General features: G+C 37.3%; 1 protein-coding gene across 3 annotated transcripts in view; it reads right to left on the bottom strand.

Moving 5' to 3' along the window:
• Syx1A (Syntaxin 1A) overlaps nt 1-16,938 on the bottom strand; it is a 483,435-nt gene that overhangs the window by 90,893 nt on the left and 375,604 nt on the right. For all 3 annotated transcript variants that reach the window (XM_090369620.1, XM_090369618.1, XM_090369619.1), the window contains exon 6: nt 678-786. In XM_090369620.1, the coding sequence (XP_090225746.1) occupies nt 678-786 (109 nt within the window). The remainder of the gene's footprint in view (nt 1-677; nt 787-16,938) is intronic.

The raw sequence follows: 16,938 nt of genomic DNA, 5'->3' as shown, positions 1-16,938 counted from the left end.
GATGGTATGAACTCATTTGGTTTGTTTACAGTATCTTCCATACAGTGGATTGGGAAATACCCAATTGTTGGCCTATCGCTCGAGTACTCGTACTGCCTTCTGCAAGACGTAGGACATTCTCCTCATTGTCTGGCATCCTCGTCGTACGCTCTCGATTCATGGTACCTCTCGTGAAACAACCAGTCTCACGTAACCTTCTGTGCACACTTGCGAAAACCATATGATGAGGAGCACGCCTGTGCGGGAAATGTTCCTGGTACAAACGCAGAGCGGCGCGCCCATTACACTCCGCAGCTCCATACTTGAGGTGCATGTCGGCCAGTTCAACGGTTGAATACTCGTCCATCCTACTGCCTCGGGAACTGGTTCGCAAATGCTGACTTCCAGCGGGATCGCTGTTCATGCGACCTCCTGTTCAACGTCCTCTACCGCATGACAAAGGCATTGCGGACCCTGCAATGCTATGTGTTTCCGATTCGTCTTTGTGACCCCCTAGACCTCCTGCAACTTTGTCACACTGGTAGTGAATCACCCTGTATATATAAAATTTATATATATATATATTTTTTTTGGACAATTCCAACTTTTTAACAGCATAACTTTGGTTGTTCTACCTATACTGTTTTCAATGGATTTATTATTTTTTTTTAATTGACAAAAGCTTCCACTTAACTTACTTATTTCTAACTGCCTCTGGATTCTTGCTTTGCACCTTTCTCTGTAATCTGTCTGAGTTTTGTTATAGTCTGTCATCACCTCCACAAATTTCTGTGACAACATCGAATGCTAAAAAAGAGGGAGAGAGGGAAAAAAACCATTTTGGAATATTTGTGAGTTTAAAATGTTTACGTATTTGACTTCTAAACAATACTATAATTCATATAGAAAACAGACAAAACTACATTATCATTTATGTATATACAGGGTGTTTCAAAATTGATAGTCAATAATTTAAAATGAACTGTACAGACTACAATATGCAAAAAAACCTAGTAAACATGGGTCCTTAAGTGAATCGTTTTTGAGATATTGCACATTTCTAGATGGAATCCACCACTGACTTGTTTTGTTTAGGTTAGGTCATGCTCATTCTCCCTTTCCCCTCTCTCAATGCTCTGAGACATAGCAGGCATACTAATACTTGTCAAAGGATAGTCAACATGGAAAGAGGTTACAGCAACAAAGAGTATACAGACATGCATTTCATGTTAGGTAAAGCCAACGTCACTGCACTCGAGGCTGCATGTTTCAGGTTTGTACCAAGAAACATTCCACTGCCAAAGACAGCCCAACAGGCACACATTCATCAGGGTATATATCAATGCCTTAGGAGAACATGGGCACTTCACACATGGAGTACAAGCAGGTAGGCCCAGAAGCATAACATCTGATGTTGAGGAAAGGGTGTTAGAAAGAATAGAACAAAATCCAGGAATTTTGAAAAGGAGGGTTGCTCTGCAAGAGCGTGTAATGAGTCATAGCAGTGTGTGGCGAATTTTATATTAGCAATTACTGTACCCCTACCATATCCAGCGTGTACAAGGTCTCAGCAATACAGGCTACCCTCCCTGCCAGTGGATGCAACAACAGTGTATCCTGAACCCCCAGTTTTTAAACAACATTTTGTTCACTGACGAAGCTGGGTTTACTCGTGATGGTATTTTTAATTTTCATAACTGACACGGTTGGTCTGACGAAAATCCTAATACAATTTGGGAGTCACGACATCAGCAACATTTCTCATTGAATGTCTGGACAGGACTAATAGGATGCCATCTAATTGGACCACACTTTCTGCCAAACAGGCTGACAGGAGAGCTGTACCTTCAGATCCTGCAGAACGTTCTTCCAGACCTCCTGGATGATTATAATGTTCTACTTCAACAATGCCAGAACATGTAGTTTGTGCATGATGGTGTACCGGCACATTTTGCTTGAGTTATGACTCTGTATCCAATTAGAAGGTATGGTCAATGGTGAATAGGTAGAGGTGGGCCTGTAATGTGGCCTCTCAGATCACCAGACTTAAATCCTATGGATTTTTGTATCTGGGTCATGTAAAAAGCTTGGTGTACACTTCTGATATTAACAAAGTTGAGGAATTGCAGCGTCGGGTTGAAAGAGCCTTTCAGAAAATCAGAAATGACCCAGGAATGCCTGTGAGGATTTGCAACTCAATGCAGAGAAGACTATAAAGCTGCATATGGATGCAAGGACAGCATTTTGAACAACTTTTGTAACGTCCTGTAACATGTAACATCCTGCAGTGTTGAAACCAAAAATTAAAAATGTATTATCTTATGTTTAATAAAACCACCCTTAGCAAAGCATTCACAGTTTTTTACTAAACTAGTGCTCCCATAGTCAGTGGCAGGAACAGAAAATGTGCATTATCTTGAAAACTGTTCATTTGCGGCCCAGTGTTCACTGGGACTTTTTTGCTTATTTTAGTTTTTACTAATCACCTTTAAATTATTGACCATTTTTTAAACACCCTTGTATAGATGGATTATAGCATGGATTTTCCTTGAGATTTTGTAGGATGAATAATAAAATTTTATTAAATATATTAAAACATTAAAATATTAAACATTTGAGTGCACATTACTTATACAATTTTAGTATTAAAAGTGGCAAATGATGCAAAAAAAGGAACCTTATACAGAATCAGCCAAAAAAAAAAAAAAAAAACCACTTGCCTTTTCACATTACATGCCTGTCCCCCTCTAATTAATTTGTCTAATTTATTCAAACCATACACTTCCATATGAATGTGGAAAGTGGGTTTTTTCCCCATTCACACGGAAGTGTATGAATGTGGAAAAAACATCAACACCAGATGGAAGTTTATTCCAACAATCAACTACCTCTTGATGAAAGCCAATTTCCACACATCTATTGTGCAACCAATCTTCCTCAATTTAAAATTACTTATACACCTTCCCATGTGTGCTGTCTGAGCAAGAGTGAGGATGCTATCAATATTCAGCTTACTCAATCCATTTAAAGCCTTAAATATTTCAATCAGGTTTCCTCATAGTGTCTAATTTTCTAATACAGTCATTTCCGGTTATTTGGGACACATCGGGACTAGTGCATTTTGGCCCGATTAAGCAGCTGCCTCAGTTATCCAAACTGTCACGTAAAAGTTAAAAATACAGTGGACCCCCTGCTTTAAAATTGGTTCACTGTACAATCAAATCACGTTATGATGGAGTCACCACAATAAAGTACCGTTCACTATACAATATGTAGTAAATGCCGGTCATTGTCATCCCATTTGTGAATTGTTGTTGCTGTTCGGCTTTTAGGAGCATTAGCAACTAAGGCCATATTGCTCCGGGAATATGCGGTGGTTCCCTGACTTTTCCGCATCCTCCGTATTTGGTGGTCACAGGCTCGAACTCCGGTCTAATCAAGAAGCATGTGCTATGCACTGCTGCTCCTGCCCACCTGGTTACGGAGGTGCCTTTTTTGTGAATTGTATTTTAATTCTATTAAACAGCGATTCTAATTACAGAAAATAGGAGGAATATTATCCACAGGCCATAAAAGTAAAGATATATTAAGCACAAATTTACCCATTATTACCATACCTTACCAATTAAAAAATTAAATGATATGTGATAATCGGAATAATTAACCCTGATATGTACATATTAACTAGTTGACATTTCTGTTTACTGACATTTGTGGATGGGAGTTAAAATTTAAAACAGTAAAAAGATAAGCAATCAATAACAAAGAACATGGCACACACAAATTGCAAGTAACACAATATGCACAAGTGAGAACAGAGTAACAAGTTACGAAGAAGCCTTAAAAATAGGAATGAAGAGAAGATTCTGAAAATTAATTTTTTTTATATGATTGAAGATTTCATGGAAGTGTAAACACATTTCACCATAATAACCCTCAGAATTCCAGCTGTCGGTATTATCACAAATTCAATAAGATCGAATTTACTATCCGTTTATGATAGATTGCACTAAGAGAAAAGCACAATAAACAGGTAACTGCTAATTGTTTTATGGTTGTGACCTTCAGAAATCCGACCGTACCACGTGGTTCGGTCGGAGACAATCATAGGGTAATCTCCAGTGCTGCAGTCTTCTGCCCCGATTAAACGGCACGTTGTCCCAATTAAGTGAAGTAAACCCTGGCTATTTTCTTGATTGGGTTCTGTTTTTTAAGATTTGCCCCAAATAAATGGCTGCCCCGATTAACCGGTGGCCCAAATATGATTTGAAGAACTTACGTATTTTATGTAAAGAGTACCGTTTTGTAAGCTTGACTAATCTTTGCACCTGGTCCAATAGATCCACATCCTTTTTAAAATGAGGCTTCCAGATCTATGTGCAATAATCAAGGTGGGGCATAGCTATTACCTTAATCATGGAATAATCAATTCCTTATCCTGCTGGCAAAATTTCTGTATAGCATCGACAAAACCCCATGAGCAGTTCGGGCAGTCCATCATGAGATGATTAGAGAACCTCATGCCTAACAGACTCATTGGGGGCGTGGGCTGTTAATTCAGTTTGTCACGATTGTATATTCTGTTCCTGGGTATACAAGGACCTATTCAGGGTGGTCAATAGTACTGGTTTTCTGGTTCCTGGGCAAGTAACTCTGCCATAACAAAGAAGTAACTCATACTTCTTTGTTATGACAGTATTCACTTTTCTCTCTTGCAAAGTTCACATTCTCAGCTGAACAATTTTGATTGTCATGGTTGGAAGACCTACAAATAGCCTATGTGGCTGTTCCACAGCATGCAGCTTACAAATTCAAGCTGTTTATGTCTCATGCTTTAACTGACTTTTGTAGATTGAGAGGATTAAAAGGAACGATTAAAATTTCATATTGGGGTAAAAATCCATTCTTTTTTTTTTTTTTAACTGTGTCTTCTCATGTCTATTACTCTGTGTACTCACAGTTCATTCTATATATCATCCTCTGTGACACCGAGAAGATCTCACTCCAAGATAACTCCTTTCGGCATATTTAGTGTGCTATAAGGGAAGACTATTACAGGAATCCCACCAAAATTGCCAGGGTGGCTGACTGGTTAAGATGCCAGACCTCACCTTAAATTTGAGGTAATAAATGTAAAATAAGGATATACTAGTAATAGTAGTGGCTTGTGATGCAAGAAAGCAAGTGTATGAGCTTATGCAGCATAAGGCAAAAAAAAAAAAAAAAAAAATCACACCATTCCCTCCAAATGCCTGTCCAGTTCCTCCTTAAATTTATTCAACCTATCAACTTTCACAACGACAGATGGAAGTTTGTTCCAGCAATTAATCACCCGCTGGCTAAAGGCAAAATTTCCACATATCTATTCTACATCTGTCTTTTCTTAATTTGAATTTATGGCCCCTTAGGTTCGTAATCTGAAAAAGTGGAAGGATCCCATCAGAATTCAGCGTGCTCAACCCATTCAAGGCCTTATACACCTCAATCAGATCACCTTGCAGGTACCTAGTCTCCAGCTGCTGCAATTTACAGAACTTAGGCCTCTCCTGGTAAGAGGATCCCTTCATTCCCCTCACCAATCTTGTTGCCCTTCTCCGTACACGCTCAAGCAAATCTACATCCATCCTAAAATGAGGCCTCCAAACCTGCATGCAGTACTCAAGGCGTGGCCTGACCATTGCCTTATACAGAGGGACAATCACCTCCTTTTCCCTGCTAACAAAATTCATGTATATCATTGACAACCCCCCATGACCTGTCCTGGCAGCCTGTCTGCATTGCTCAGAAAACTTCATATCTGACTGCACAATTACTCCCAGGTCCTTTTCATTTTCTACCACCTTAAGTGTAGTACCACACAGTGGGTACGTTTCTCTGGGGTTACTTCTACCCATATGCAGTACTTTGCATTTTTCAATGTTAAACTTCAGTTGCCACTTCTCAGCCGATCTGCCCAAAATTTCTAGATCCTGTTGCAGTAACACACTGCCATTACTGTCATTAACAACCCTGCCAACCTTTGTATCATCTGCAAACTTCGATACTAAGCCTGATATACCTTCATCAATATCATTGATAAATATACAAAACAATAGTGGACCCAACACCGAACCCTGTGGGACTCCACTAATAACATTAGTCCAAGAAGAGCAGCACCCATTGATTACCACCCTCTGTCTTCTCGCACTTAACCATCCTTTTATCCATTGTAGCAACTTACCCTTAATACCATTCTGATCCAATTCGTACAATAGTCTTCCATGCGCAACAGTGTCAAAAGCTTTCCTGAAATCCAAATATATGATATCAAAATTATTTTTTGCATCCAGTTCCTTTGTAACCACATCATAATATCCTATCAAATTTATCAGACAAGACTTTCCCTTAACAAACCCATGCTGTGTCTGAATTATTGCTGCAGTCTTGTCTAGATGATCCAGCAATGCATCTTTAACCCGTGACTCCATTACTTTACCCGGAACAGAAATTAAACTAACTGGTCTGTAATTACTCGTGTCACCCTTTGATCCTCCTTTGTGAATTGGGGACACATTTGCACATCTACAGTCTGTGGGGAAGTCCCCTGAGTCCAAGGATGCTCTGATAATTATGGCTAAGGGTTTGCTTAGTTGCTCTGCCGCCTCCTTTAATATAACTGGATAGATACCATCCACCCCAGGTGCCTTTCTTATGTTTAACTTCATCAATTTCTCCTCAACTTTGTTCTCAGTTATTACAAAATATTAAGCACCGTTACAATTTGATAACCTTGTGGCATTTTCAAACCTTAATAACTCCTCATGTGTGAATGTAGATGCAAAATACTCATTCAGTTTGATTGCTATCTGAGCAGGATCATCAACAATCGAACCATCAATATCAAGTGGACCAATCAAATTCATCCCCTTCCTTTTAAAGTTTATATAAGTAAGGAAATCCTTGCTGTTTTTCTCAGCATCCTTTGCCAAAGATTTCTCGTAATTTGCCTTTGCCTGCCTAACCTCCTTTGTGACTTGATTACAAATTAGCTTATATATATCATACACTTCTGTGTTGCCTGATAATTTATATGCATCCCATGCATTTTTCTTCTCTGCCACAAGTCTTATTAGTTCATTTGATAACCATTTAGGCCTAAACCTTGAACAATATTTCTTAATAGGTATGAAACGTTTAGTAGCTTCCACTATTAATTCTTTGAATGCATGCCACTTAGAATTTGCTGTTGGTAACATCATCAGTTGGTCCCACTGTACAGAATTTAAAAACTGTCTGAGACCACTATAATCACCTTTACGGAAGCAAAAACCCCTTCCTTTACCGCTGATGGTAATTATATCTTTAAGTAAATCTCGCATCAGTACGCTGCTGATAACCAGATCAAGAGTATTACCCTCTCTGGTTGCCTCTCGAACATGCTGCTGCAGAAAAAAATCATCCAATAAATCCACAAAAGTCTTACTAGTGTGCGAGTGACCAACCCATACATTCCAGTCTATATCTAGGAAGTTAAAACCCCCATTATAAGACATTCTGATTTACTAGCCCACTCTGTTTCTCTGTACAACTGTTCATTGTACTCATTCAAGTCATTAGGCCTATCATCATCATCAGCCATTTTCAATCCACTGCAGGATGAAGGCCTCTCTGGCAACTTTCCAGTTCCTTGTGTTTTGAGCACTGGCCATCCATTTACTACCCACAAACTCATCAATTTCATCTATCCATCTCCGCCTTTGTCTTCCAGCTTTTCTTTTAGCTCCTCTTGGGTACCATTCTGTTATTTTCTTAGTCCATCTGTCATCATGTCTTCGAGCTATGTGTCCTGCCCAAGACCATTTTAGTTCTTTAGTTTTGATAAGAATATCCTTCACTTGAGTTTGCTGCCTAATCCATGTGTTTCTCTTCTTATCTAACAGTCTCATTCCCAATATAATTCGTTCCATTCTTCGCTGTGTAGTTTTCAGCTTCTCTTCCATTCTTTTGGTGAGTGCCCAAGTTTCACTTCCATAAGTCATGGTGGGGAGTACACATTGGTTCATTATTTTACGTTTCAGACAAACTGGGATATTGCTCTTCAGTATGTGACTATATTTCCTGAATGCTATCCATCCAAAACTTATTCTTCTTTTGACTTCCAGCCATTTATCATTATTACAGCTAATAACTTGTCCCAGATAAGTATATGACTCCACCTTTTCAATTACTGCTCCTTCAATCATTATTTCCCTTTCTGTGGCATACTTGTTCATCATTACTTTTGTTTTAGCCATATTCATCTTTAGTCCAAAATCCTTACTAACTGTGCATAACTGATTAAGATTTTCCTCTAATTCTTTGGGATCGTAGCTTATAACCACAATGTCATCTGCAAATCGTAAATAGTTTAGGTACTCTCCGTTCACATTGACTCCTTTCTGCGACCAGTCTAATATTCTGAAAGCTTCCTCAAGGGCAGCAGTAAACAGTTTCGGAGATATTGTGTCTCCTTGTCGAACTCCTTTCTCGATTTTAAATTTCCTACTGTCTTTGTCTAGTCTAATAAAGGAGGTAGCACTCTCATATATTTTCTTCAAAATCATAATATATGGGGTATCTATGCCTTGTCTTTCCAGTGCCTGAAACATTGCCTTATGCTGTATGGAGTCAAATACCTTTTCATAATCCACAAATGCCTGCCATAATGGTGTTTTATATTCATTTGCTTTCTCCATTAGCTGTGATATTACGTGAAGGTGATCCATAGTTGAGAATCCTGTCCTAAAGCCAGCTTGCTCTTTCAGTTGATTCTCATCAAGTATTCTTTCTAATCTGTTAGTAATGACCCTTGTGAACAACTTGTAGATGTGGGATAACAAGCTAATTGGTCTATAATTTCCAATTTCTGATTTATCTCCTTTCTTATGCAGCAAAACTATGATTGCATTATTCCACTGCTTAGGCATCACACCTGTTCTAATGCACTTTGTGAAGAGCCTTGCCAGGTTTTGTTTTATGTCTCTTCCTCCCAGTTTTAACAACTCTACAGCAACTTCATCTTCGCCCGGAGCTTTCTGGTTTCTTCATTTTCTTCAATGCTTGTTTTCCTCATCAGGAAGAATGTCGGGTATGTTGCTAATTTGAAATCCATCTTCCCCACTGCTGGCATCATTCCCTCGCTCCTTGTATAATTCTCTATAGTAGTCTTCTGCTATTTGAATTATGCCTTCTCTGCTGTTTATAAGTAAACCATCGCTATTCTTCAGTTTCAGTATCATTTGTCTTTCTGTATTACTGCACGTGGCTGCTGATTTAAATCCTTTGTTTCCCCTTAATGCTTGTTCTACTTTTCTTGTGTTAAATCTTCTTATGTCCTCTCTGAGTCTCTTTTTAATGGCTTTGCATAACTCAGTATACTCAATTTTTTCCTTGTCAGTGTTTACCTTGCTCTTCATCTTTTGCCTTCGGTTCATCATAACAAGTGTTTCTTGACTAATTTTTTCTTCTTTGGATTTCTGTTTCCCTTTAGGTTTCTTGGGCTTTATCACTTTCAGAAAGTTGTAATATTCCTCGTCAATATCTTTGTCCTGAGCAGTCTGCAGAAGCTCAAACTTGTTCTTCAGTTCCAGTACATACTGCTTTTTCTCCTCTTCTGTTATTTCAAAGACTTTTGTATTATTTACTCTAGTCAGTTTTTTCCTTTCCTTTCCTACATCTATATCAAGTGTACATCTTACCATTCTGTGATCACTTCCAACATTTACATTATTCAGGACAGTAACATCATTCACAATATATCTTCTGTTAGTGACAATGAAGATTTCATCAGTTGTTAATCCATTTGGACTCTTCCATGTCCACTTTCTGTTCACCGTTTTCTTGAAAAAAGTGTTCATTACTGACAATCCTTGAGATTCTGCAAATTCCACAAGTCTTTTGCCTCTTTCATTTCTTTCCCCAATTCAAAATTTCCTATAGTTTCCCTTTCTGTGCTGTTTTGTCTTTTTCCAACCTTAGCATTGACGCCCCACATAATAATAGTGAAGTGGGTTTTCTGCTCATCTAGAAGACTCTCAATTTCGGTGTACATTTCTTCAACATCATGTCTCGATGTTGGCATTAGGCCTATAACACACTCCTACTCTTATTTTTGCTTTCGCAGTGCTTATGTCACACCAAACTGACTCAACAGTGCACTGTTCATCTATATCAACTGGATGCACTTCTTTTGATTTTATGTTTTTCTTAATTAACAGCATATCCTTTCCTTCCTATCCTTTCTTTACACATTGTACTCTCCTTCCTATCCTTTCCCTTCCTATCATATCCCTTCCTATCCTTTCTTTACACATTGTACTCCCCAAATTCCAGTTCTGCATTCCTTATATCTGTGTGACACTACGTCTCTGTATCCCAACAATATCTGCCTTTGATGTCTTGACCAACACTTCAAATTCATCAAATTTATTTACTATACTTCTAGGATAGGTATACATGCAAGTATCCATGTTGTTGTTATTTGGTTTTTAGGAGCATTAGCAACTAAGGCCATATTGCTCCACAAGTATACATGTATCTATTCTTATTATTAGTTACCCTAACACATCCCATATACCCACCTGTTTCACGATGATTGCCATCAGTCCCTGAAACCCCCAACACCCCTCGCTCCACGCCGCTGCTTATTCTAATAGAGTAGTGCAAGAATCACCTTCACCTCTGCCTGCAGTTACATTTAACCTTTTAGTCTGTGAATCCCCCCAAACTAGCAGTTTTCCAACCCACCTAATACTGCCTCGATAGCATCAGTAAATATTCTTGCACCCTTTCTATTTAAGTGTATCCCATCCCTGTAGAAGCAGTCTCTCCTGTTAACAAGAACAGACCAGGCTGAAAAAAATTTTACACCTTGAGCCTCGCACATTTCCCCCAGGGCTGAATTGATTGACAAGGCTCTCATCATGTAATCCTTCCTATCGTGTCTAGGCAGAATTGCAGACACTTTCAAATTTAACCCTAATTCACGACTTTTTTGCAACATTGACCTGTACTTGTTAAGTAAATCTGCAGATCTGCTACTCTTAATGTCATTGGTGCCAACGTGTACAACAATATCACCCTTTGTGCCCTTAAAAGATGATGTATGCTTTACAATATCCATTTGGGGGTCCATTTGACCAGTCCTTACACCAAATTAATCTACCCTTTTTCATTTTTTGTGTGAGGAGCGGTTTATTCTTAGGATGGGCTACTAGTCCATTTTTGAAGAGGTGTCTTCTGACCGTTACTGCACTTGCTACCACTCCTGTATGTTCTTCACATTTTCTTTTCAGCTCAGACAAAGACGCTTTACGGTTTTTAAGACATAAGTGCTTCAAAACACGGTCCTGCTTAAGTGTAGAGACTCATTTGAGTCTGGTTCCTTTATTCTTGAGTTTGGAAAGAAATCTACTCACTGTCGACTGATTACAAGACTCTATAAGCAATATGATGGGAAGAATATCCTTCCTCACATAAAGCAACAATAGCACGCTTTCTTCGTGGCGTCAACTGCACGTAACTTGCCATCCTGACACAAGCAAGGAATGACTGCATCTCTTGTAGAGCATGCTTATATAGCTGAAAGTAACAGATGATGCAATATTACATCAGCTACGTGTGTCAATCTTATCTGATGCAATCTGTAAGAAATATTGCCATATACTTAAGTTATTCGGATGACAATTACAATTGTAAGGGGTGATGTTAAAAAAACAGAAAGAGTATGGCAGAGGTTCCCAGAGTGTGGGATGCACTTGTTTGCATGAAGAACTTTTTATTTATTTTTATTATTTGTATTTTATTTCGTTTGGATTAATGTATTGAATTGTATATTAATTTATAAAAGATGTCTTTACCTTTTTTTTTTATTGTTCTTTGCTCTTTTATTATCACTTATATAGCCTCATACATATCACTTCGTTTATAAAAGTATGTACAGTATATTCAGAGCAAAATTTTAGGTCAAATCTGTTTATCTGCACTTTTTCTGGAACTTGGAGGGGATGTGAAATTTATTAAAAATTTTAAAGGGGCTTAAGACAAAAGTTTGGGAACTTCTGGTTTATGGCAAAACATGGATTTCACAGCGACACAGTTTCACAGAGTTTGCATCTATATAAGAAGCAAGCTCTATATCTCAGGGAGCAGAAACAGCTACTAAATAATTTCTAAATTGTGGACTACTGAGCTATTATATTATCTTCTGTGATATATTCTATCAATTAAACAACTGAATTTTTATAAACAATAGTTATCAAAGAGTAATTACTAGATATTCATTTTCTTGCCTCGATTAGAGATGTCATAAAAAATATATCAAGGAAACATTAATTGCATACAGGATGCTCAAAACTAAACATTTAGCTCCGAGAAGGGTGGGAAGAACCAGTACCAGCTACTGAAAGTCCCATAGTCTGATTCAGAATGCAACACAACTGTGCCACACTATTTTCTATGGAAAATTATTTCCGAGATGTTTTTTTTTGCCAATGTGATGATTCCATAAATATCTTAATTGCATAACACAATGCAATTAAGATACCTATTAGAAATTTTTTTTTGTACCCATTGCATAAGATTGCTCAGATACAAGGCCATTAAATTATGTGGCATATGATTATGTGGCTGAGTTGTTCTTTGTTTCCTATTTGTGCACTATACCATAAATTAGGTTTCCTGTAAACACATCTCATTTTGAAGGGTTGGATTCTCATAAGAAATGACAATTTTAAAATTTTATTTTTTAAGTATAGAGTGGGGCCTCGTACCACAAACTTAATTCGTGGCGAAATGTGATTTCCCATAGTATCCTATGGGAAATAAATTAATTGGTACCGGACCCTCCACAAAAAAAAGCCACCATTTACATACACTATTTATTCTTCTTCATGGTTCATGCTCACAGGTTCTTCATGTTCTTCTGCATGTTTCTGCTTTTTAGCATTGAAGAATCTATCCAGTGTCGATTGCTTTTCTCTCTTTTTAAGGAGGCTCCTGAAGTAGTGAAGCGCTATGTCATTGTAGAGGTCCCCCACCCTGTTTCACTTCAGTTGTGTTGGAGTGCCACTCCAATACCCTGTTGTGAAGCTTCTTCCAGTCCTAAAGAATCTCTTTGATAGTAGCTGAAGGCATTGGACCTTTGGTGATGTTTTCCTTTTTCTCTTCCTCTGAGGAAGCATTTTTTTCCCATTTCCCCAACCTGATGTTTATGCAACTCCTTCAATTCTTGCGTGGTCAGCTGCACTTCATGCTCCTCTATTAACTCCTCCACATCTTCTTATTCCACTTCCAACTCCAGGTCCTTAGCTGCTGCCACAATGTCCTTCATGACTTGGGCTCCATTATTAGGTTATTCTCCTTGAACACAGGCTGGTCACAGGTTTCTCCAGGCAGAGTTCAGGTTACTGAGTGACTTCACGCCAAGCTTTTTCTATGAGTCTAATGGCATGCACAATGTTAAATACTTCCTTCCAAAATTTCCTCAATGTCACGAAGCTGGAAGCATGGCAAACTTCAAAGCACCTGATGAAAAGTGCTTTGGTGTAGAGCTTCTTGAAGTGTGCTATGACATTCTGGTCCTTTGGCGCCTCCGTAGCCAGGTGGGAAGGAGCAGCAGTGCGTAGCACATACTTCTTGATTAGACCGGGGTTCAAGCCTGTCACCACCAAATACGGAAGATGTGGAAAGATCAGGGAATGACCACCGCATATCCCGGAGCAATATGGCCTTAGTTGCTAATGCTCCTAAAAACCAAATAACAACAACAACATTCTGGTCCATTGGCTGAATTAGAGGTACCTTGCATATTGTTGTCGCCTGGTGTTCTTTCCTGAGCACTGTGTTGCACTGTTCGTTTTCAAGAATTAATTATGGATAATTAATAATGAAGAACTGATTATGGATAATGACTGGAGAATATTGCAGTTCTGATCAGGATAATAATTCTAGGAATAGATAACATTGAATATCTTATTGAATATTTCAATTTATTCCATAACCAGCGAGTGTTGACTGGTGGAGCCGTATACACAGCATAAAAACAATAAAAATTGTTATTTAAAAAATTAGTATTTTTTTGACCCGAAAATAAGGGAAAAATAGTAAGGGAAGAGGTTAAAATCCGGGTTCGTGGTATGAAAAGTTCGTCGTATGGGGCCTCGTATGTGAGGCCCCACTGTATAAAGTACTGATGTTTAATATTTTTATTTTAAAAACACTGCAGTAGTGCAGCACTTGCCATTTAACTCATTTCATCCACTGATGGCAAAACAGCAAAACTAAAATGGAAAAAAAAAATTGTGCAAAATGAAATTTGCTTATTTAAAATGCCTGATTAATGGATCATATTTTGGGCATTGTGTATTCATGTTAAAAAGCAGGGGGGAAAAACTGGGTAAATTTATTTTTGTTTAGTGGCAAATGATGCAAGAAGGCAAGCTTATACAGCTTCAGCCAAAAAAAAAAAAAAAAAAAAAAAAAAATTAATAATAATAATAATAATAATAAAAACCTCATTCCATTTCACCTATCCATCCCCTCCAATAGTTTGTCTAGTTCTTCCTTGAATTTATTAAAACCATCCACTTCCACAACAATAACAGATGGAGGTTTGATCCACCAATCAACACTCGCTGGTTAAACCCAAACTTATGCACATCTATTCTGCAACCAACATTCCTCGATTTGAATTTATGCTCACTCATGTGGGTAGTATAAGCAGAAGGAAGAATCCCATTAGTGTTAGTTGAGGCATATGATGCAAGAAAGAAAGCTTATAGAGCAGCGATTGCCAAACTGGGAGGCACGGACTAGTGCAAAAGGAGGCACAAAAAGTTTAACAGAAATGTAATTTTCATAACATAACATATATAAATAAAAAAATATATACATATAAATAAACTTTCATAACATAACATTAAATTTTATAACCTATTTTTTAAAGCATTTACCGTCACCTATCTCACTCGAACTTCGATATAAACGTGAGATAAACATTTATTTGGAAAAAAAATATTATATTTTGCTGAAATAGATGAATGAATTATGATTGATATGATGTAATGTAATATATATAATTTAGTGCACACTATGTATGACATATATAGGTAGATTGCATAGTATAGCATTAGCTGCATGGTTGAAAATATAGTTTCAGTGGTGTGCAATTGTGTTTTTTATTGTTTTTGGCGTGATTACTTACTGATAATAATCGTTAGTAATTTAGAAGTTGTATTTTTTAAGAATATAAATTTAATCCTAATATTTTTGGACGAATGGATAAATTTTTGACTGGTTACGAGAGAAAATGCACTAATAATGAAGATACTGATGCTCATACAAGTAAAGGTAGTGGGAATACAAGCAACAGGGAACAAGGAGGTCGAACTCCCATGACAAGAAAGTACGATTCATCCTATTTATCATTAGGATTCACAAGTGTTATTACAGATGGCTTGGAAAAACCAATGTGTTTGTTTTGTACGAAAGTTTGGCTGCAGATGGTATGAGACCAGGCAAATTAAAATGGCACCTTAAAACTATGCATTCTGAATATGTTGGTAAGCCCATAGAATTTTTTCAAAGAAAATTAGAGGAGTTTAATAAACAAAAGCAAACGTTCAAAAAAATAGTTTCTGTTCCATCAAATGCAATTCTAGCGTTGTACCAAGTTTCTTAGAGAATCGCGAAATGTAAAAACCACACACAATAGGAGAAACTCTAATTTTGCCAGCAGCTATTGATATGGTTAAAATAATGTTCGGTGAATCATATGCAAAACAGTTGCGACAAATACTGCTCGCTGATAATACAGTTGGTAGAAGAATCGATGATATATCTGAAGATCTTTGCGATCAGTTAGTTTCTTGACTGTGTACTTCGAAATTCGCCATACAAGTAGATGAGGCAACTGATGTAGCTAAAGATGCTCATTTAATTGCATATGTTCGATATGTTGCAGAAACTAATATAATGGAAGATATATTATTTTGGAACCCCATTCCTGGAAAGGCCACATCCAATGAAATTTTTAATATAATTGACACTTTTTTTTGATGAGAACGACATAAAGTGGAATAACTGCATTGGACTCAGTACTGACGGAGCACAGTCAATGTCAGGACACAAGGCAGGTCTTCAAGTATTAGTTAAAAAGAAAGCACCCGAAGTTATCTGGACACACTGCATGCTTCACAGAGCAGCTCTTGTGTCAAAAAATATGAGCAAGGAACTTAACAACATAGTTACAAAAGTTATAAACTACATAAAAAAAAAAAAAAAAAAAAAATCCTTTAAAAGTTAGGTTGTTTGCAAAGCTGTGAAGATATGGAAGCTAATTATACCTCACTTCTATACTATTGTGAAGTGTGCTGGCTATCTTGTGCAAAAGTGATTCAAAGGGTGTTTGAACTCAAAGAAGAGATTGCAATTTTTCTTGATGAAAATCGTAATGAAGAAGCAAATTTTTTTAGGAATGATAACTTTATTGTTAAACTTGCCTATTTGGTTGAAATTTTTGGAAAATTGAGTGTTTTGAATAAATCAATGCAAGGACCACAAATGCATTCACTGATTCAAAAAGACAAAGTGAAAACATTCATAAAAAAATTATGGAGCTATGGAAATCAAATTTACAAAAAAATAAGTCCGACATGTTTCCACTTTTAAATAATTTCTGCGCCAGAGTTAATATTGAAGCAAACAAAAATCTATTTACTGAACACTTGGATGGTTTGCTAATGCACTTTTCACATTATTTTGAAAATCTTGATTTTACAAAGTTCACGTGGATACAGAATCCATTTGTCAATGAACAAGATGATGAATTTGGATTGACAACTATTGGAAAGGAAAAAATTGATAGAATTATCATGCGATACTTCATTGAAACAAAAATTTCACAGTGAAACCCTAGTTCAATTTTGGTTGAATCGAAGTGAA

The sequence above is a fragment of the Mastigoproctus giganteus genome, chromosome 3, assembly GCF_048544385.1.
Source record: "Mastigoproctus giganteus isolate SK-2022 chromosome 3, ASM4854438v1, whole genome shotgun sequence".
In the NCBI taxonomy this organism is placed as follows: domain Eukaryota; kingdom Metazoa; phylum Arthropoda; class Arachnida; order Uropygi; family Thelyphonidae; genus Mastigoproctus; species Mastigoproctus giganteus.
Note: the sequence above shows the minus strand (reverse complement) of the source record. Positions and strands in the feature narration are given on the sequence as shown.